Below are 23,265 nucleotides of genomic sequence, written 5' to 3'. Positions count from 1 at the left end.
CAGGTTGGGAATTTGGGCCACTTTTCAAGCTTTGACAATCAAATCAAATCAAATCAAATCAAATCAAATCAAGTTTTATTGTCATTGTTAGTGCACAAGTGCAGTACAACGAAATGTAGGATTGCGGCTCCCGAGAGTGTACATTTAGATTAAGATATTTAAACATTCAACATACATTTGGCTTGTAATACATTAACATAAACATAACCATAATAAAGTGCATTGGCAGATGTGCAGGCTTTAGAGTTTATTTGTGGAGTTCAGTAGGATGACAGCCCTGGGAAAGAAGCTGTTCCTAAATCTGGTCGTACGGGTGCGAATGCATCTGTAGCGTCTCCCAGATGGCAGGAGAGCGAACAGACTGTGGCTGGGTGGGTAGGGTCTTTGATGATGGACCGTGACCTCCGTAGACAGCGTTTCTGGTATATGTGCTCTATGGTCGGTAGCCGGGTGCCGGTAATGCGTTGGGCAGTTTTGACTACCCACTGCAGGGCTTTCCGGTCATAGTAGCTACAGCTGCCATACCATACTGTGATACAGTTTGTCAGGATGCTCTCTATTGTGCAGCGGTAAAAGTTAGAGAGGATCAGGGGTGACAGGTTACATCCCTTCAGCCTCCTTAGGAAATATAGGCGCTGCTGGGCCTTCTTCACCAGAGAGGAGGTATTGAGGGACCAGAAGAGGTCTTCCGTGATGTGGACTCCGAGGAACTTAAAGCTGTCCACCCTTTCCACCACAGCCCCATTGATGTGGATGGGGGTGTAACTTCCGCCTTTAGACTTCCTGAAGTCCACAATGATTTCTTTGGTTTTCTTGATGTTAAGGGCCAGGTTGTTATCGGCGCACCAGTTCACGAGATGCTGGACCTCCTCCCTGTAGGCTGACTCATCGTTGTTGGTGATCTGGCCTACTACCGTGGTATCATCCGCAAACTTGATGATAGTGTTGGAACCATGAACAGCCACACAGTCGTGGGTGAAGAGGGAGTAGAGGAGGAGGCTCAGCACACATCCTTGTGGGGCCCCCGTGTTCAGGGTCGGGGGGGGGGAGGTGTGGTTACCTAATTTGACCGACTGGGGTCTGTTTGTTAGGAAGTCCAGGGTCCAGTATTTATACCAAGTACTGTTAAACATGCGCAGACTGTCGGACCGTGAAAGGCACAGTCACCAAAGCGATTGTTCCACATTAGTGTTTGCTCAGCCAGGCACATGGTAAATTCCAGTGTATTGATGAAACGTTTCAATCAATGGATGGAGCATCTAGCAGAGCAATGTCATGGGGGGAGGGACAGAGGAGGAAAAGTGATGAATATTGGCATTATCCTTCTCGCACTGCAACAAGGCACAGCAACATTGGAGGCTATAGCTGTGTAAAAGTCTGTGGCTTAGATTGCCAGACCCACTTGCTTCGGTCGATGACAGTTCTAACGAAAGGTTATCGACCTGAAACGTTAACTCTGTTTTTCACTCTCCACAGATGCTGCCTGACTTGCTGACTAGTTCCAGCAGCTACAGTATTTTGCTTATGCTGACTCCTGGCAGAAAAAGTATATAGAATTTTTTTAACTGTATCAAGTTTTATTAAAACAAATCTGCTGTGTAGGGTATTTCTCAATGCTTGTTTTTGGCAAAGAGATCCTCTGTTAGGGAGGTACAGTCCTGTAATTTGTATTCACTCAATATAGTACTTAAGTACATTCAGCAGCAGCCTTTTACTTCTGTGTTTTTAGCCTGCAGCCTGATGTGTCGGAACTTTCCGAGCAATTTTAAAGTTAGTGTTGTTTCCCCTGAGGAATGCAGATGGTATTAGTTTTGAGCAGATTCCAGTTCAGTCACACACTACTGTTCAGTGGGCTTCCAAGTTATTTCTCGCTGTTCTATCTGTTTACATTTTATTTGCCTTTCCCTTTTTATACTACACCACATTGTACAGTGCAGCCAATTTAAATAATTGATGAGTGAATATTTCTGTAAAATAAGCATGGAAAACCCCAAACTATCTTCTGCCTGCATCCCTCATCAATTTTTGATAAGTGATTAATATTAGCTGTAAATTCAGTTTGTGTTTTTTTTTTAAGTAGGCTACATTGGGCTGTAAATAGCAAATTCAGTCACTCTCTGCCTGATGTGTTACTTAAATCATTATTCTCCAAACTGCAGAAAGAAGCAACTGTTCACATTCTAAAAGAAATCTTCAATTGTAAGTATTAATTATGTACCAGATGTGAATTCCTGATGAGAATAGATGTTTTCATAAACTAACAGTCAAGGCTAATATTTAATTGGATAACAATCCCCGGGATGCTCACTTCAATAGTTTCTTGATATTTTGTGAGCACATGTAATGAGTTTGTAAAAAGTAGCTTTTTAATTAAAAAAAAGACTTTCAAAAGGCTCAGCAGCAGAATGGGCACAGTGCTCGTCTTACAACCCAACTTACAGTCACACATAAAAGCCCCAGTGCTGCCCCACATGCAACACACCAGCGATGAATTTTCGATGGTCAGCTAAGCCATTACACAGCAACAAATAGCTTCCCATTGATGCCAGAAGAAAGGCAGCTTGTAATAACTGCTGGTATTGCAAAGAACCGACAAAAATAAACTCAATGTTCTCCAATTATGCAAGTACACCACTGGTATTGTTCAATTCCCCTGGTTAATTAACTTTGCCTGCTATCTCGCTGTTCAGTACTTATCTTCAGTAATTGTGATTGCCGGTTTTCTCTGGTTACAGCAAGCTGGGCTAGTCAGTGTACAACACATAAAAGCAAGGACCTTAACACAATTCTGACATACTTTGAATTTCATTCATTAGATGCCTAAACAGTTTTGGACTCCCAAATAAAGGGGATTTACAGCCAAAATCACGAGGACTGACAGCACAGTCTCAAAGTAAAAGTTTGCAGTGCCCAATGTTCCTCTACCAACTCCCTAAGCTTGGTAACCCCCAAGGCCTACTAACCAGCTTTGGAATGCTATCTTAAAGTTGTTTGAAGCTAATGCAAATATCCTTTCTGCTAGTAACTGGATTTAAAAAATAATATTTTGCTTCCATAATAATCTTAAAGACTCATCGGGTACATAAATATAATAGCAAAATACTGCAGATGCTGGAAATCTGAAATAGCAACAGAAAATGCAGGAAATACTCAGCAGGCCAGACAGCATCCGTGGAGAGAGAAACAGAGTTAACGTTTCAGGTCTGGGACCCTTCATCAGAACTGGAAAAAGCTGGAGATGTAACAGATATTAAGCAGGTGCAGAGACCCGGGGGGGGGTGGTGGGAGGAAGGAATTGAAAGAATATACTGTGCTTATGTATGTTAGATCCGTGGTTCAGTGGATAAATAATCACACGGATGCTGTACATAAACAAATAACAAGTCTTTACTGGAGGAGGGTAACTCTAGACTGGGGTACAGAGGCATGCGCACAGCTTATATACCGGTGTGGTCACTGCCGGTACTACAGTATACAGGAGCTGTAAAAAGTAGTTCTGACTTAAAGGCACATACACTACAATTCCTCCCTTTTTAGATTAATAATACCCCCTTAATATTCAAATAACAATTACATTTTTACATGTACATTCAATAACAAAAGTCCATTTATAGATTCAGTCTTTGGGGCGGCTTCCTGACCCTTTCGGGATAGCGCCTTTCCGGAGGTTCTTGTTCTTGGTGCAGAGGCGATTCTGACCCCCTTTCATTGGGTAGTTCATCGGGTTCCACTGCTACTGGGTCTGAAGTAGATGCTACCGGTATGTCGGGTTCATCCCCAGGTACTCGAGACATGGGGTTGACGCATTCCTGTGATGCTAAGATCTGATCGACGTGGCGTCTCACAATGTTCTCCCCGACATCCACTGTGTACATTAATGGCCCCTGCCTTGTACATATCGTTCTGGGTTGCCATTTCTCTGTTCGATAGTCCCGGGCCAAGACTGGTTGCCCTACATTGAAGCTCCTTGTCGGCTTCTCGTTGATGTGCTGGAATTGTTTGTCCTCAACATTTCTTCGCACATTTGGCCTGAGCAAGTCCAGATGAGATCTCAACCTTCGGTTAAAGAACATCATGGCCGGGGTCTGGTTGGTAACTGCATGTGTCGCGTTTGATGCGCTATCAATAACTCAAAAGACTGAGATTAAGCGAGTAATTAACAGGCTTTTATTAACAAGAGAATGAAGGTGTGCCTCGAGTGGTCGACCGGTCCAGAATACAGAGGGACTGTGGAGCAGTCACCTTTATACCTGGACTCGTGGGAGGAGTCAGCCGAGACATGTACAGGCATGTACACAGTGGAATACAAACAGTGGTTTACCACAGCGTTTCAGTAGGCTAATAAGAAATTGTCCATCTTATGCTGTAGTGGAATTTCCTCATCACACATGGCCTTTATCGCCTTCTTAAAGGTTTGTACGAACCTCTCAGCCAATCCATTGGTGGCTGGATGATATGGGGCGGATGTGTAATGCCTTACCCCATTCCTTTTCATGAATTTTTGGAACTCGTCGGACACAAACTGTGGTCCATTATCAGAGCAGATCTGCTCTGGCAAACCGTTTCCGGCAAATATGGTCCGTAGGACTGCAATCGTTTTCTCTGTAGTGGTTGAAGACACCTTTATCACCTCAGGCCACTTTGAATGAGCATCCACTGCTATTAGGAACATTGAGTCCATGAATGGACCAGCGAAATCAATGTGCACCCGTTGCCATGGAGAGGAGGGCCACTCCCATGGGTGTCGAGGGGCATGTGGTGGTGCATTTTGGACCTTCTGGCATCCTAAGCAGCTCTTAGTTAGGTCTTCGATTTGTTGATCGATTCCCGGCCATCACACATAAGCCATAGCTAGGCTTTTCATTTTCACTCCCCCCAGATGACTTTCATGTAGCTCATTTAGCACTCTCTCCCTTAACTTGGGTGGAATCACCACTCTGGATCCAAACATCACTGTCCCCTGGCATACTGACAGCTGTTCTCTTCTGGATGAGAATGCTGGCAACAGTGAGTCACGATGTGTTGGCCATCCCCTCACCGTCAATTCATATACCCGTGACAGCGTCGGATCATTGCGGGTCTCCTTCTCTATATCCGCGTTTGTTACTGGCAATCGTTCAATTATCGACGAATAAAATATCTCGATAGGGTCCACTGCTGGTGCTTCCTCCACAGTAGGCAGTGGCAGGCGCGATAGCCCATCAGCGTTCCCATGCTGTCTCATGCCTTTATATTCTATTTCATATTGATTCGCCCCTAGAAACAGGGACCATCTTTGTAACCGCTGTGCAGTCATTACTGGCACGCCCTTCTTAGGATTAAAGATGGAGACCTAGAAGTAAAGGGAATTAAGGGTTACGGGGAGCGGGCAGGAATTTGGACATGAGTCTAGGTTCGGATCGGACATGGCCCTGTGGGTAGCGGAGCGGGCCCAGGGGCCATGTAGCCTGATCCTGCTCCTATTTCGTGTGTCTAATTCTGTTAGATTCAGGAGATGGTTCTGTGATAGTAGATTGGCGGTTAGGATCAGATCAGCCATGATCTTATTAAATGGCGGAGCAGGCTCGAGGGGCCGATTGGCCTACTCCTGCTCCTATTTCTTATGTTCTTATGAGACAAGTGGTTGGTGGTCGGTCAGCAATGTGAACTTCTGCCCATGCAGATAGTGGTTGAATTTTTTTACTCCCCATACTAGGCTGAGGGCCTCCCTGTCAATCTGGGCGTAGTTGCGCTCGGCTGAGGTTAGTGACCGAGACGCAAAGGCTACTGGCCTTTCCAACCCGTCTGGGAATTTGTGCGACAGCACCGCTCCAATGCCGTAGGGTGATGCATCACATGCCAAACGAATTGGTAGTGCTGGGTTGAAATGGGCCAACACCTCTTTTGATGTGATCAATTCTTTACACTTCTGGAAAGCTCATCTACGTTCGTCATCCCACTTCCATGGTACCCCTGTTTGCAGTAGGGTGTTCAGCGGGTGTAATACCATAGACAAATTTGGTAAGAACTTGTGGTAATAGTTTACCAGCCCGAGGAACGACCTCAGTTGTGACACATTTTCCGGTGCTGGAGCCTTGACTACTGCCTCAATCTTGTCAGGGGACTTATGAAACCCCTCTTCATCGATGACGTGGCCGCAATACGAGATCTGTTTCTGGAAAAACTCGCACTTGTGGCGATTAGCTCGTAGCCCATATTCCTTTAATCTGGCGAGCACCTTCTCCAAGTTAGTGAGGTGATCACCGTCATTTTCGCCCGTGACCAAGATGTCGTCCAAATAACACTGGGTCCCTGGAATCCCTTGCAGGACCTGATCCATCGCCCTTTGCCAGATAGCCGGAGCCGAGGCTACTCCAAACACCAGCTGGTTGTATTGATAGAGACCTTTATGGGTGTTGATCGTAAGGTAATGTTTCGAAGCTTCTTCTACCTCCATTTGCAAGTACGCCTGGGCTAGATCAATTTTGGTGAAGCGTTTACCACCAGATAGCGAGGCGAAAATATCCTCAATTCGTGGAAGCGGATATTGCACCGTGTGAAGGACTGGGTTCACTGTCACCTTAAAATCCCCACAGATGCGGACCTTCTTTGGTTCCCCAGGCGTATTACTCAACGACCTCTTCATTACAGGAACGATGGGTGTAGCCCACTCGCTCCAGTCCACTTTGGACAGTACTCCTGAATGTTCCAACCCTTCCAGCTCTGCTTCAACCGCTGGTCTGATCGCATAAGGCACTGGTCTGGCCTTCAGAAACTTTGGGCTTGCATTATCCTCTATTTTAATTGTTGCTGTTATTCCTTTTAGTGTTCCTAGTCCCTCCTGGAACACTTCTTTTGCGTCAGTTAGCATTTTTGACAGTCATCCAGGTGTGACGTCGTCATCCTTTTTGGCCTCCACCTTCAGTGCGTGTATGGAATGCCAATCTAAATGTATCTTCCGGATCCATTCACGTCCTAGCAGTGGTGGTCCTCCATTTGGCAATACATATATATCCATTTTAGGTATTTCCTGACCTTTATATGTCACTTTCACCCTTATTTTTCCTTTGGGGTAGACTTTTTGCCCCGTATACGTCTTCAAGACAATCTCTGTAGCTTTCAAGGGTATGTGTGAAAATAGCCGCTTGTAGTCTCTTTGATTTATGACTATTAGAGCTGACCCTGTGTCCAATTCCATTTCCACTTGGACTCCATCTATCTTGAGTGTAACCCAGATAGTCTGGTGATCCTCCATTTCGGTTACATTATGTAGTTTCAGACAACCCAGCTCCTTGCTTCCGGAGTCTGTGTCACTTTTCTGTTCGTCTGAACCACTGTCCATCACCTGGTGTACCTTTTTGTACTTCTCCTGTGGAGATTTCTTACTGTTGGTTTTCTTCCCAGACCTGCAGACTCTTGCTATGTGTCCTGCTTTCCCACACTGTCTGCACACTTGGTCCTTGAACCAACAATTTTTCTGGTCATGTGTTGTTCTGCCGCAGCGATAGCACTTCCCTGTTCCATAGGTCATTTCGTTGGTGCCATATTCTTGCGGTCTCTGTTGTATCTCTGCAGCGCCCCTTGCGGCTGCTTCGTGTGATACTGCCATACTGAAAGCTTTGTCCAGCGTAAGGTCCTTTTCTGATAGAAGCTGTTCCTTCACTTTGTAGCCCACACACAAACTTGTCCCTTAACGTGTGTGCTAGTCCCGCTCCAAACTGGCAGTATTTCGATAGCTTGCGCAGTTCCGTTAGGTACTCAGCATTGCTTTCGTCTTTGTGTTGGTTCCTTTTATGGAACTTAAATCATTCTGCTATCAGCAGCGGTGTGGGGTTTAAGTGGTCCTGTAGGATTTCTACTATGCTTTCAAAATTCTTGTTTACCGGCTTCTCTGGGGTTATTAGATTTTGCAGTAACCCATAAGTTTTTGCACCCATGGAATTTAACAGAACCAGTGCTTTATTAGCATCTGTAAGAAGTCACACAACACCAGGTTATAGTCCAACAGCTTTATTTGAAATCACAAGCTTTCGGAGCGCTGCTCCTTCGTCAGGTAAAGTGGAGAAATGCTGGCACTTCATTCGCCCTGCAGTAGACCTCAATATGTTCCACATATGTCACCCAATCTTCGACTTCATTGTCGAACGTAGAGATACTGCCACTCTTCGGCATCCTTGGTTGTGCGTTAACTATCACCAATGGCGCCTCCCGCGCTTCCCCTTCTTCTCCGCTGGCACAAAATGGCGTCTCCCGCGCTTTCCTTCCTTCCCGCGCTCGCCCGTCTTCTCCGCTGCGGCTTCGCAAAATGGCGTCTCCCGTGCTCTTCCTTCTTCTCCGTGGCTCAATGACACCTCCCGCGCTCTCCCTGCTTCTCTGCGGCTCAATGGCGTCTCCCGCACTCTCCCTGCTTCTCCGCTGCTCAATGGCATCTCCCCTTGCTTTGCCCCGCGGACCCTGATCAGCCCGTGATCCCTGGCTGTGCTCTGCGCGTTCTTCTCTTGATATTTGTCGATGCTGCTCAGTCTAGAACCCGGCTGTTTCTTACCCTCTCTCTCTCCGGTTTGCAGTATTTTTCCTCGACGCCGCTCGGTGATCAACCCCACGGCTGCGCCCTGCTCTCTTCACCCTCTTTCTTACCCCGTCGACGCTGCTCGGCTCTCTCTCTCTGCCGTCGGTCGGCTCCAGCCGCTGCTGCTCGGGAAGGGTCTGCTCTGGACCTGTCGTCGGTCTCTTACTGCTCGTTGTGGCTGGGGAACCAAGCCCGGCTCTCCACAGCCTCCCCAGCGAAGTTGGATCTCTGCCTGACTGCTGGGCGGTTGCTCGCGGTCGACGCCCGTGTTCCTGGACTCGACTATTTTTTTTTTTGTTTTGTTTTATGTTGCAGGTAGATTCGCATCGACACTCGTCGCCACTGTTAGATCCGTGGTTCAGTGGATAAATAATCACACGGATGCTGTACATAAACAAATAACAAATCTTTACTGGAAGAGGGTAACTCTAGACTGGGGTACAGAGGCATGCGCACAGCTTATATACCGGTGTGGTCACTGCCGGTACTACAGTATACAGGAGCTGTAAAAAGTAGTTCTGACTTAAAGGCACATACACTACAATGTAAGAGGCAGGAAAGATAAAATGTTGCAAATGGGAGTGGCAAAAATCATACTGCATGAAAAATGGGGGCAGGGATTATTATCTGAAATTGTTGAACTCGAGGTAGATAAATATGCCATTTAGTGTGAAGCTGAATGGCAGAAATTAGGAAAGCCTTAACGGCTGATTTGAACCTTCCTCCCCCCCCCCCCCCCCCCATTTTTACTCACCCGAATTCAGGCATGGGAAAGCCACCCGGCTCAGAGGAGCAGGGGCCTAATTTAAATGGTAGCATCGCATCCCGATGACATCATTGGGACGCACACGCCATTTTAACCATGGCCCCGACTACAGCCCGCAAGTATCCAGGCTCAGGTAAGTGATTGTTACATTTTGTTAAAAGTGTTTTTCCGGGCCAGGAGGAGCAAGAGTTCTCCTTCTGGCTCCACAGCTACCTTGAACCTCCCCTGTAATTGGCTTGCCTGCGACCATTACTGTGGATCCTCAGCAACAGACTGAGCCTTCCCCCCACCCCCACCCCCCCCATCAACTTTGACCCCTCGCCTGCCAGTGGGGACGTCATTCGCGCTGACTTCAGGTTGTAGTCCGTCGGGATATGAAAATGAGGCCTGGGAGTTAAAATATCCCGGGTCTCGCACAGTTCACTACCCGCTTCAACCTCCCGCATCCTGGATTCCCACCTTGAGTTAAAATAGGCCCATTAGTCTCTGATATGTTCTGAGTTAGCTGATCCCGGTCGAGATCGAGGTAGGGTGCTTTATACATGGCCTCAATGTCCATACTGTGGTGGGTAAAATTGTCCAGAGTTCCTCTCCCCGATCACTGTTCATTAACTGCTGGTGGAAGTGGGTGTCTGGACAATGGACAATAGGTTCAGCGGCATCAAGTTTCACACATGTATCGAGGACGTACACTAACACGAGGTACCGGAAGGCTGCCAAGCCCGCACAAGTTCTAAAGTAGCATTGGTAAAGTATTAAAATTCTTGTCAAACACTAACAGAATTTATTTATTTAGCTCAAATGTTTTCATGTTTTTGCCTGCATTTAGCTTTTTAACAACATACAAGAAGCTGTGCAGCACACTGGTAACAATGTCTGGAGCGAAAACAGACCCTTTGGGATGTGAAGCCCATTCTATCCAGTGGGTGTAAAACTAGGGTTAGCGGATTGGGGGCTGCCTCCCTGATTTTTCTTTCCATTGACTTTACTGGATAGGAAAATTGGACCGAGTGTGCAATGGGCACTAGATCTGCTAACCGCAGTTTTACACCCATCACTGAAAACTGATATTTACCCAACGTCTGGTAATTTTATTATGAACTTCGGCCCACATCACCTGTTGAACCCTTACTTTAGTGAACACTAAGTTCCTTCCCCCACCTCCCCTGAAAACACCAAGTAGTGCTATTAATATCGCTGTAATCCTCAAACTTCCATCTCAACAGAGATCAATCCAACTGCCTTTTACAAGGTGTTAATCGACACAATGGCAATTACCTTCTCTGGGAACCTGGGCCATAGACCCATTATTCAATCTCTAAAACTGATCAGTATGAGCCTGGCATGGCCCAGTAGCCCAGCAACGAATCTTTATTTACATTATCAGTAGTTTCCAATTCCCCACTATTTAAGTTAAACACTGTTTTAAACGCTGCTGCTGTTGTCTCTCGTACACTTTGTAAGTTGAACAGGTGTCGTCAGTTATGACAAGACTCCACAGACCCATAGGAGAGCCAGCAAGGATTTGTCAAGGACAAATCGTGTTTGACCAACTTGATTGAGTTTTTTGATGAGGTAACAGAGGGTGGATGAGGGCAGTGCAGTTCATGTTGTGTATATGGACTTTCAAAAGGCGTTTGATAAAGTACCACACATTAAGCTCATTAGCAAAATTGAAGCCCATGGGATAAAAGGGGCAGTAGCAGCATGGATACAACATTGGCTAAGGGATAGAAAACAGAGAGTTGTGGTGAATGGCTGTTTTTCAGACCGGAGGGAGGTACACAGTGGCACTACCCAAGGTTCAGTACTAGGATACTGGTGTTTCCGATATACATTGATGACTTAGACTTGTGGGTACAAGGCACAATTTTGAAATTTGCAGATGATACGAAACTTGGAAGTGTAGTAAACACAGAGAAAGATAGTAATAGACTTCAAGAGGACATAGATAGGCTGGTGGAATGGGTGGACACATAGCAGATGAAATTCAGTGCAGAAAAGTGTGAAGTGATCCATTTTGGTAGGAAGAATGAGGAGAGACAGTATATGCTAAATGCAATATTCCCCCCCAATTTTTGGGGGTGCATGGTCCCTTTAAGGGCTGCACGGCCCATTCACAGTTACGCGCAAAATTTAACATCGGAAAAGCCGCTCCCGGGCTGCGCGGCCGCACAGTTAGAGGGAACGTTGGCTATATGGTACAATTTTGAAGGGGGTGCAAGAACAGAGAGACCTGGGAGTGCTTGTGCACAAATCGTGGCAAGACAGGTTAACAAAGGAGTTAATAAAGCATATGGGACCCTGGGCTTTATAAACAGAGGCAGAGAGTACAAAAGCCAGGAAGTTGTGCTAAACCTGTATAAAACACCAGCTGGAGTATTGAGTCCAATTCTGGGCACCACACTTTAGGAAGGACGTGAGGGCTTTGGAGAGGGTACAGAAGAGATTTACTAGAATGGTTCCAGGGACGAGGGATTACAGTTACGTGGATAGACTGGAGAAGCTGGGGTTGTTCTCCTTGGAGCAGAGAAGGCTAAGAGAAGATTTGATAGAGGTGTTTAAAATCATGAAGGGTTTAGATAGAGTAAATAAAGAGAAACTGTTTCCAATGGCTGAAGGGCCGATAACCAGAGGGCACAGATTTAAGGTGATTGGCAAAAGAACCAGAGGCGACGTGAGGGGAAACTTTTTTATGCAGCAAGTGGTTAGGATTTGGAATGCGCTGCCTGATAGGGCGGTGGAAACAGATCCAATAATAGCCTGCAAAAGGGAACTGGATAAATATTTGAAGGAGAAAAAATTGCAGGGATCTGGGAGAAGAGCGGGGGAGTGGGACTAACTGGATTTCGCTTTGAAAGAGCCGGCGCAGACTCGATGGGCCGAATGGCCGCCTTCTGTGCTGTATGATTCTATGATAGCTGCATTTGAAGAGTCATTACTGTTCCCTCTACCAGCTCTACACCATCACTGGTCACTACACATCACTGGTGTCTTTATATGACCAATAGGAGTGCCGGAACACTGGCATGAACTCAAGGTATAGCTGATTTATATGACAGTAAATGGTAAATCCAGAAAAATAATTCAAATTAAACCTTGACATAGGACAAAGGATCACCGGGTTCAAAGTATAAAAAGACAAATTTAGGACTGATGTTATGAAGTTCTTCTCCACACAAACAGTAGTCAATACATAGAATGGACTTTCAGCAGGCAAAATCCCTGGAGTCATTTAAGTAATAATGCGATGCTGAGATGGGGGGATAGGAATATTGTAGATTCTTTCTGGAAGGATGAGTTAGGATGGCCCAAAAGGCATTCCTCATCCTAATCAATCATGTGACACTCCTGGACCATAATAATTCACAACTACAAACTGGACCCACCAATATCTAATGTGTTTGGGCTGGTATTCATGACAGGACCAGCTCTCCATACAAACATTTAAAGAGACTGCTGTTTCAGAGTTTGCAGACCGGTTCCCTTCCTGTGCCAAAAACGCTACTTTGAAGATGTCACTTTAGCGACATTTGAACAGATTGACACATGTTGCAGTTTTTTTTTAAGTTTTATCTTAAACTTTTCAGGTTTAAAATAAAGTTATTTTCCCCCATTGATACAAATTATATTGTCATATCATTTATACCAAGCTATTGAGAACTGTTTGGATGAAGATTATAAATCAGTACTGCCCCTTATACATTCCTGTTAATGAGTAACATTTCTGTTTATTCATTTTATGGACCTAAAGTTTTTTTTAATGCATTTAGGAGCCTGTGGATATACATTTTATGTAGGATTTATTAAAATATTTATCTGCATGTCATCTTTGAGGATGGTGGTAAATGGAGTCAGAAAATGGGAGTCACCTTTCCCCATGACATGACTGAGACTCGCTCCAAGTTACAATGCTTCTTCACGTGCCTTCCTGCCTGTTTCCATCTCTCAATCCTTAATTTCATGTTTTCCTGTCCATTCCATTTCTCATCAGATTTTATTTCCTTCCTTTGACTCTCTCTTGTTCATAGTCTTCTCTATCCATGGCTTTGGAATTGATCCTGTGTCGGTAGTAACCTTCAGGACAACCTGTCAATTCCCAGCCAGATCATTCAGCCGTTTACTACATTTGGTGGGAACAAGAAATCTGCATTTGTAGTTCAGCATCAGAACTCCACCTGATGGCCAGCTGTGTCAATTTATAAAAAGGCATGTTTAACGGTGCCTTCCTACTTCCTGCTGGCTGCAAGTAACATTTCATCAGTTAGGCCCAAATTGGACCCCGTGCTAGTTATCAGCACTTGTTACCAACCTCTTGAACCAGTGCTCTTGTCAACCCTAGGCCAACGGTGGGGGTAACCTCGAATAAGACTGTATGTAGTTACTGTGTGATGGGAAAAGAAACATATTCCATTTTAATAATGTAGTATAAGGGAAAGTGTCTGATGTAACAAGACTACAGAGTGCTTGGTTTGAGTATAAAACAAGGCTTTAATTAACTGTTTCAAAACCATGAGAGTCTAGTTACATCACTAGTTCCTGGTTACAGAAACATCCTGAGCAAGCTGGGCCCACGCCCGAGTATTTATACTCCTTGGACGGCGCCACCAGCTGGCCGCCCAGTGTTACTTCGTGAGTCACGATAAGATTCATGACAGTGTCCATAATCCTTGCAGGACCGTGGAAAGGACATTTAAATTCATTTTCAATGAGGGGAAGTCTCTTTATGTCGCAATCATGTCGAGGATGGTTTTTGTTTATTGAACAGAGCAGTGCTGGTGCTGAAGTAAGATGGATGGTTTGCCCGCTTTTCAGATGGCAGAAGGTGATGGTGGAAGCACAAGCATTTTCTCAGGGGGGAGGGAATATAATCTTTTCCGTTTACTAATCGTCTCAATAGATACGGGTTGTGAATACAATTAATGAAGCATGCCTCAGGGAAGAGCTCCCATCCCCCGCCCAGGTCCAAACAACTGTTAGTCCTCGGCTAAACTTAAAGCTATTGTTTTTTGCACTGTCATAATGTATGTTTTAATGTATTTGTTGCAGCAGTCTCAAATGTTTTGTGTACTAATTCATCATAATGTAAATTCAAAATGCCAGACCATTACCTAGTTAGCCCGCTTTAGGTCATAATCTAACATGTTATATATTCTATGTCTGTCAGCTGTGGCTCAGTGGGTAGCACCCTCGCCACTGAGTCAGAAGGTTGTGGGTTCAAGTCCCACGCTCAGGGACTTGAGCACATAAAGCTAGGCTGACACTCCAGTGCAGTGCTGAGGGAGTGCTGCACTGTTGGAGGTGCCGTCTTTCGGATGAGACGTTAAACCGAGGCCCCGTCTGCTCTCTCGGGTGGATGTAAAAGATCCCATGGCACTATTTTGAAGAAGAGCAGGGGAGTTATCCCCGGTGTCCTGGCCAATATTTATCCCCCAACTAACATAAGAGAAAAAAAACAGATTATCTGGTCATTATCACATTGCTGTTAGTGGGACCTTGCTGTGCACAAATTGGCTGCCGTTTTTCCCACATTACAACAGTGACTACACTTCAAAAGTACTTAATTTGGCTGTAAAGCGCATTGAGACGTCCAGTGGCCGTGAAAGGCGCTATATAAATGCAAGTCTTTCTTTCTTTCTAGTTCTATGTTGCAGCGGGTCAGTAAGCTTGAGATGCAACTTAAATAATAATCTCACTGAGCTTAGATGGAACTTTCCTGATCAATCATTCTATGACCTTTGGTCATTTCACACAACATTCACAAATTGTTATTTGTTGTTTGCTCTTTGCTTTTCCAATCTTTCTCAATTTTATTTCAGCCAAGGCTCATTTTACTAAATAGCTGGCTGGATGGTATATATATATATACACATTGACCTGGATTTTGCAGTGGTAATGATGGCGAAACTGTCAGTTCACCGTCATTATCCCTCTGAGACTGACCGTAACTGCAGGATTTAGCGCATGCGCAGATAAACGCAGAAATCCTGACATTGCGGTCACTCATTCCCTGCTCCGCCACAGGCTGCGCTGTGGAGCTCCTCATATCCAGCAATCAGTGAAATCACTTGAACTGAAACAAAATCCCCTTTTCCGTTCTGATATCACTGTTAAACACCCCATAAATGTTAGGCCTTGTTGAAAGATGTGTAACTGGGGTTTTAACGGCGTATTGACTGCTGAACAACTGCTCTGGCCCTGAAAAACGAATTTTATATTTGTGGAATGTCAAATTTTTCCATTATGGTAAAAAAATACTAGATTTTTAAAATAATAAAAATATTCTTTTTTTTTTAAAGTTCATGATATTTCAGCTTCTACCATAACCCCATCTGTATGTACCAAACTTTATTTCATTCTCTGTAAAATTAACAAGTGAATGATAATCAGTGCTTTTTATTTCCTAGTTTGCTGTCTGTGAGAATTCTTCAAGGTGATTGGCTGCTTAGACAGCTTGATAACATCACTGCTGCTGTATGTTGGAGATCCCCTTTTGGCAACGCTACAATCAAATTAAGGTTGAAAAAGTTAAAGTTTTCACCACAGAGATCGCGATATCTTTGTGGGCAGCTGACTTCGAGGTCAGCGGCAATTGCTGTTGCTTCGCCGCTGACCGCAAATTCCGGGCCATTAAATCTTATTGCCTTCCTGCTACTGTGCTGTCCTCTCTGCATTGGGAGAGATGGATGCTGTGCCGAGGAAATGTTCAGAGCCACCATCAATATAGATCTGCTTTAAAGTGCAGGGTAGGTCTCCTTATAAATTTTTCTTCGCACTGTGATCGAGCATTCCAATACCATAAGCCATTCATCCAAGAACGGCGAAAATAAAACTTATCCAGTAAGGAATGTTTGTAGTTTGAACAAGGCCAAGATTCAAACCTGGCACTTCTGCTTGGAGATTTATTCGAGCTTCCCCAGAAAGGATACAAAGCCAGGGTTATTCTCCAGGCAGTCTGGACACATCTGAATAACCGTATAAGAAATAAAGCAGAAAGCAAATCAAATCAGAAAGAACACATGAATTACTAGGCTTCCCTGATGTCTCAGCTGGTTAAAGCAGTGAGTGGCTGAACCATAAAGACCAGAGAGTTCCCAGGATCAATCGCCAATCTATGCTGATTGCACATGGGCATTAGCAAGGGTGCTGCAATTCACCTCTGGATTGGGATGGGGTAATTCTACCAGGGTTCCAGCTCCTGATCACTCGAGAGTGACCTCGGCTATAAGTGCAGTTGTGGACACTGGACGAGCACAGGATCGGGCTCGGCTGTACCGCTCTTCCATGATCAAACAGTCCGCTGGCACTCACGCTAGAGGCACACATATGAAGATTTGCCACTGCGGTCAGGTACCAGAGAACAACTATGGCCCTTGCAACCACACCCCAGCAAGCATCAACACCCTCTGGAAAGAAGGACGGAGGGAAAATAACTGGTGGGAAATGGAGTAAAAAAATATCAATGGGCAGTTCACACACACAGAAATCACACAGAGCAGATAGACGCCATTTAGGCCCATCGAGCCTGCACCGACACATATCCCACCTGATCCCCGTAACCCCTACACCAACACATATCCCACCCTATCCCCGTAACCCCACGTATTTAATCCCCCTAACACTAAGGGTCAATTTATCATAGCCAATCAACCTAACCCGCACATCTTTGGACTGTGGGAGGAAACCGGAGCACCCGGAGAAAACCCACACAAACACGGGGAGAATGTGCAAACTCCACACAGACAGTCGCCCGAGGCCAAATTCGAACCCGGGTCCCTGGCGCTGTGAGGCAACAGTGCTAACCACTATGCCACCTATAGTAATGCGATTAATCTTGTGTTTATCTGTAGGCAAACAGGGTTATTGGCTCTAGGCACAGAAGAAGACCAAGAATTTCAAAGTATGAAGTCGACATTGGTAGAGAACAAGGTCCCCATGGAGAGTTTGACATCTGAAGAATTTTCAAGGAGGTTTCCAGCTATAGACCTTCCAAAAGAGGTATCTGCCGTTCTTGACAAAACAGCAGGAATCTTGTATGCTGATCGAGCTTTAAAGACTGTTCAGGTAAAGTGCTGTGCTCTGTATCCATTCTTTCACTGGATATTAAACCAGCTAAAATCACTCCCCATGTTTGATCATAGTAGAAACTAGGATACTCCGAGCCCATTCTCTCTTGCAAACTGATAATTTCAGCAACTTATTCATCGTTACCTCTGTCAAGTGTATTAAACCATGTGTTTCATTGCAGAAAAATGTTGGTGCATTCTAGGTAAGAAGCAGAGTCCTAAAGTCCTCCCGTGGTTCAGTCGGGTAATATAGTGCATGGTGTGGTACTGAGCCTCCTGGGCCAGTAGGATTCCAGGTTTAATTCCTTGTCTGTGGTCAGTTGCTTGATTTTAGCTTAGTCCTCATTATGGGTTCCGAAGTTGACCTCAGCTTGCCTGACCTCGGGGAAGAGGAGAATCAGCCAAGGCTATCCCTTTACCATTCAGTGAGCTCTGCATGTTTCGATATTGGGCGAGGACTGCATAAAACCCAGCTGTCACGAGAGAAAGAAAGAGCTTGCATTTATATAGCGCCTTTCACAAACTCAGGGCGCCCCAAAGTGCTTTACAGCCAATTAAGTACTTTTGAAGCATAGCCACTGTTGTAATGTAGGGAACATGGCCAATTTATGCATAGTAAGATCCCACAAATAGCAATGAGATAATAACCAGATAATCTGTTTTTTAAATGTTGGTTGAGGGATAAATATTGACCAGGACACTGGGGAGAACTCCTCTGCTCTTCAAATAGTGCCATGGGATCTTTTACATCCATCTCAGAGGGCCTCTGTTTAACGTCGCATCCGAAAGATATCCACCATGACTGAATCACCTGCTATCGTTGTCTAGGCTCATAGATAAAGAATAATCATTCAGGCGAGGTACTAGCAGCCAATAACACCTGTGGATCTTTAGAGCAGTTGCTTAAAGAAAGAAAGGTTAATGGAACAAAAATAAAAGTTAAGGACAGAAAAAAAAAATCAGTACCAAATCAGTCAATGGTCATAGAGTCATAGGGGAGAAAATTCAGTTGGTTTGCGCCTCCTGTTAGCGCCTTAAGAGGGCGCTAATGGGGCGCAAAGCAACTAGCGCCCGTGCGCGGCGATGTTTGCGCTGCTCACGAAATTAGCTAGACATTTTGCGGTACCACCACAATCTCCTGCGTTGGCAGACCGTGACGTCTGTCGAGTGTGCAACACCCCGGTAGCGCCCCAGACCGGATATTGAGTGGCACCCCCTGCCTTACTGCCTGCCGCTAGCAACAACAGGTTGAGGGGAGCGTTTTGCAGTCAGGAAGGGATTGGGGGAGCGCTATTTAAAGGCGACCGCTTCCTGCCTTTTTTTGTTGGTGACATTTTTGCACCACGCATTCTAAGAGAGAGAGACTTCTGGAGAGATTCAACGCTGTGTGAAGGAGTTTTGGGTACTGAGCAGCACTTTGCAGCTTCATTTTGATTTGCCCTTCCTTGCATTGATTTAGAAGAGACTGTGGGGGCTGCACTCTGAGCTCTTTCCCTGGGCCTCTCCATTGTTCTTTCCAGCAGATTTGATGTACAGGTCTCTCCAGGCCGAGATTCAAGGCTGCAATGAGCAGGGTGTGGATGGAGAGCAAGATCGACCCTCCCCTTTAAGAACTGGCTGGCGCCATTGTGTTTGTGTTCCATTGTTAACTGACATCACATGAGCTTCACCAGCGCTCTGAGGTAGCGCCTCGCTCCTCGGCCTTTACACCTTGAGCGGTGTGTAGCGCCCGATTTAGCACTCCAATCAACTCCGGGGGCGATAAAAGCCAAGTTTGCAGTTGGAGGCGATAATTAGCGCCAGGCGCTAAACTTTGCACACAGCCGATAATCGCGCCCCAAATGGGGTGATACTGAATTTTTCCCCCATAGAGTCATAACGGCACAGAAGGAGGCCATTCAGCCCATCGAATCCGTGCTGGCTCTCTGTAGAGCAATCCAGTCAGTCCCATTCCCCCGCTCTATCCCCGTAGCCCTGCAAGTTTATTTCCCTCAAGGGCCTACCCAGTCTCCCCTTGAAAACATTGAGTGTCTCCGCTTCCACCACTTCCATCAGCAGCGAGTTTCAGGTCCTCGCCACTCGCTGCGTAAAAAAGTTTTTTCTCGCCTCCCCCCCTGTATCTCTTGCCCAATGGTGTGGTATAAGCACCTGAGCCTCAATTTCCCAATCGCACATTCTCACCTGACCTTTGGTGTGAGGACCCTGTGTGCATTTCTGGGGTCAGATTCATTAACGTACTGTAGGTGCGCTCCCAGTGTTGAACACGCCTGTGATTGAGAACTTGCCCTTTGCGGGATATGAAACCTGCAACAGAATTCAAACGGTTCGGTGGGGTGAGATTCGACATTCGAGATTCTCGCTTAATGCAGAGGAGAATTCGGCCAACTTTGAGTTTCTCTTATTTGCATGTTGAGGGTGAGCTGTAAAAGCAAAAAATACTTGTGATAGGTCATGACCCTCGAGAGGTGGGAAAGCAGGTGCTGCTGCTTCAGGCCTGGAATAACTTAAGGGTTCTTCAGTGTTTTAGCTGACACAGCGGGAACAAGCGTCAGGAGGTTCAGTGACGCGGAATCGGCAGTCTAGGTGGTGCGAATTTCAAGGACTCCAGATGGTGCCAAAGTGGTTGCTGAAGTACTTGTAGAAACTGAAATGTGAAGAAGTCAAAAAACACTTCATGTGCAAGTGCGATAATGTTGGCTAGTCCGTTGAAACATTATCCCTGGCTCATATCTTTGAGTACGCTTGACAAACTGAGGAAACTCTGCTTTGTAGCGTTTGTCTTTCAAGTGATGCATACCTTTTTGTTCTCAGAACAGCCTTTCTCAAGCTGAAGCAATCTAATGTTCCATTTGTGAGGCAATAGATCCAAGCTGTGCTTCTGACAGGTTATCTCCGCATGGAATCTTTTTACTGGTACATTTGTACACTAACAGAAAGGGGAAAACTTTTCTCGGCACATTGGGCATTTCAGAAAGGTGAAGGAGAAAGAGTAACAAATGGAACCATTTGCTAAAAAAATCTTGAATTATTCACACAGAGAAAATAGAATAAAAAGTCCTTAAGAAGCAAATGGAGCATTTAGAGTCTTGAAAATGGAAGAAAGCTAATTATTTCACATTTTTTTAAAAATCAGCACCATTTCTGTAATGGAAAATTTGTTCCTCTCTCTCTCTCATTCTTTTATTTTGTTTCTTTGTTCATTGTTTTGTGTTTCACACCAACATTTCCAAATCTGATTGATCAGAGCTCATTTGCACTTGGACTGAGACCAGAACAGGGAAGAGAGAAGGAGAATATAATCGGAACATTGGAACGTACAGGTCCAGAAAAGTCCATTGCAGTCCATCTGGGTGATCTTAGTGTGTTCAGGGAATACCATATCCCATTATACCATTCATATCTCTCAATCAGTTATATCAGTGGATACGTATCCAAAGGTCTCTTGAATTTGCTGATAGAATTAGCCCTCTTTGCCTCCCTTGACAGTTCATTGCATACAATCACCACCATCTGCGTGAAGTAGTTAAATCTACGTCTGACTCACTTCAGCAGTACTAATAACTGAATACAATTGAACAGCCCCGTGTTTGAGATTTGCCATGGTTATCGGACTGCTTCCTCACCCCATTACCTTGGATTCATTAGCTAATCTTTTTAGTAGTCTTCAAAGCAAAATTCATAAGCTTTATCTAAACAAGCATTACCTTGACATATTCTGGGCAGCAACTTACTGAGATTAATCTATAGTAAACTTACTCGAGTGGTGGTTCAATATTAGAACAGCAGTGTGGAAATAACTACGTTCCACACAAGTGTATGCTCATGAATTAATTTAGATACTTATGACTTTGTTATTAATGCGGGTATCTTAGCATGAAAGCGTGCAAAGACCCTATTTGTATTCACCGAGATCAATTTACAACTCTCGCTTTCTGAAACTCTTTGGGCCCAGTTTTCCTTTAAGCAAAACAGTGCAAATAATTACAACTTGACCTCCTTTACTCCTTCCTGATATTATGGGGTGCGTTTTAACCCCAAGTGGTTTTGGGCTGGGGGAGCAGAGTGCGTGTGGACGGCACTCACTGACCTTAGTTTGAGGCCTGGGATATTTTAGCTCCTGGGCCTCGTCCACATGCCGCCGGCCGGCTGTTTGGTTGTCGGGAGAGGGTGTTCGGGCAGTGGCAGGCCGCCAGCCGGCACTATTGGAAGGCTTACCGGCAAGCAGGTAAGTGGCAGGGAGCGGGTTTTGGGAGCGAAAGGTGGTCCAGGACTGGGGAAGCAGCGTGTGGGGCTCAGAGGAGCACTCCAGTTTCTCCTGGCCCCACAAAGGATCATTTGCTTTAGCCTGGTGGGAAAGTCACTGCAGTTTACCCTCTCAGGTCACACTTACAATGGCATCGGAGCCCCATTGATGTAACAAGACTCTGAATTGCATGAATTCATGAGTCCACTGCCTAATTTAGGCAGGCTCCCCATCTGTCCGCAGAACTCTGCAGGTTTAAATCCGAAAGGGTCGAGTTTGGAGCATCTAGTACAGGAAACTTTTTTTTATCCGGCACCGACGGGACCGACGTGGTGCCGGTTCATCAAAAATTCCGGATAACCGAACGCTATAGTAAAAGATACGGAGAGCTGAGAGCTCCGTATAAAGCAACAAACCCTGTTGCTTAGCAACAGGTTCAGAACAATGGCCACAAGTTACAAGCATCTCTGTAGCTTAGCAACAGCTGCAGCCACACCGTTGCACAGCAACAGATGGAGGAAAGCAAGTAATATGAAGTATGAACCTACTCCTGAATTTTGCCGGTTAACCGAGATTTCCGGTTATTTAGGTGCCGGTAAATCGAAAGTTTCCTGTAACCTGCTCGTTTTTAACTGCAAGTTATGAGGTTCCTCCGCCTGGAGGTCAGCCTCATTGACAGGCGGGCAGGGAGCATTCCGGGGCAGGCCGCAGGACCAGGTAGGTCCGATCCCCAACCCCGTGGGTGGTGGGGGCAGTGTCCGATCCAGGAGGTTGTCTCGTCCCGAGGGGGTGGCAATTACGGACCCCGGGGTCTTTGTATCGGGGGTGGGGGGGAAGCACTCCTGCTCCTCCTGGCCAACAAGGAGTGCTGTAAAGGCACTGACCTTCTCTCCGAACCTGTCCTTGCCTCCCCTCAGCTGCCCCTTGCAGGCCACTGTTAAATCTGTAAAACAGGTTAAATCAGACGCTGCCATCTTCATTCAAATATTTAAATTGCCAACCTGCCTCCTGGGACTGGGTTGGCTGCCCTCCCCTTGTCCCGCCTCCGTTAAACCTGGAAGTGGGTGGTTTGGGGTCGGGTTTGAGATTCTTAAGGCCTAGAAATTCAGTGGCGCCCCATTTGGGGCGCCAGCCTCGCCAGGGCGCTAAAAGTAGCGCCCTGGAAGTAGTCCCAGCTGCCCGCCGGAAATTGACTTTGCGCGCCCCAGAGGGAAGCGCAGCGCTACTCGAGGCGCCCCGCATCCCTCTTGGGGCGCTGCAACTCAAAATCGCTGCGCAACGTGCCGCAGCGTGTGGTGCTGCGGCACGGCGCGCAGCGGTACTGCAGGCCTTCCTCCCCTTCTTAAAGGGGAGGGGCCTGCTGCAGCGCGACCAAAGATCGTAAGTGCCGGCACAAGAGCCCGGCACCGAGGAGAAGTGCCGGGCTCTTGGAACACAGCCGGCACTCCGCGGGGGGTGCTCAGGAGGCCGGGGACGGCGGTGCGGAGAGGTGCTGGCAGGCGGCCAGCAAAAAAAATGGCCGCCCCGCACCTCAGCGCCTCTACCGCCACAGGTAGGCCCCCCTGAACCAGTCGCAAATAGCGACCGGCGTTAAAGCAGGGGGCGCCACTAAATTTCGCGATCGGGGCGGTAGCGGGGCGCT

The 23,265-nt window shown here is 46.1% G+C and overlaps 1 protein-coding gene across 2 annotated transcripts in view; it reads left to right on the top strand.

Moving 5' to 3' along the window:
• Positions 1-23,265, top strand: part of pipox (pipecolic acid oxidase) — a 93,664-nt gene that overhangs the window by 24,703 nt on the left and 45,696 nt on the right. For both annotated transcript variants that reach the window (XM_085965006.1, XM_085965008.1), the window contains exon 3: positions 17,165-17,378. In XM_085965006.1, coding sequence (XP_085821132.1) covers positions 17,165-17,378 — 214 coding nt within the window. The remainder of the gene's footprint in view (positions 1-17,164; positions 17,379-23,265) is intronic.

The sequence above is a fragment of the Somniosus microcephalus genome, chromosome 22, assembly GCF_052327205.1.
Source record: "Somniosus microcephalus isolate GS21.2 chromosome 22, FLI_Smic_1.0, whole genome shotgun sequence".
Lineage (NCBI taxonomy): Eukaryota > Metazoa > Chordata > Chondrichthyes > Squaliformes > Somniosidae > Somniosus > Somniosus microcephalus.
The sequence above is the reverse complement of the archived record's forward strand: the minus strand, read 5'-3'. Positions and strand labels throughout refer to the sequence as shown.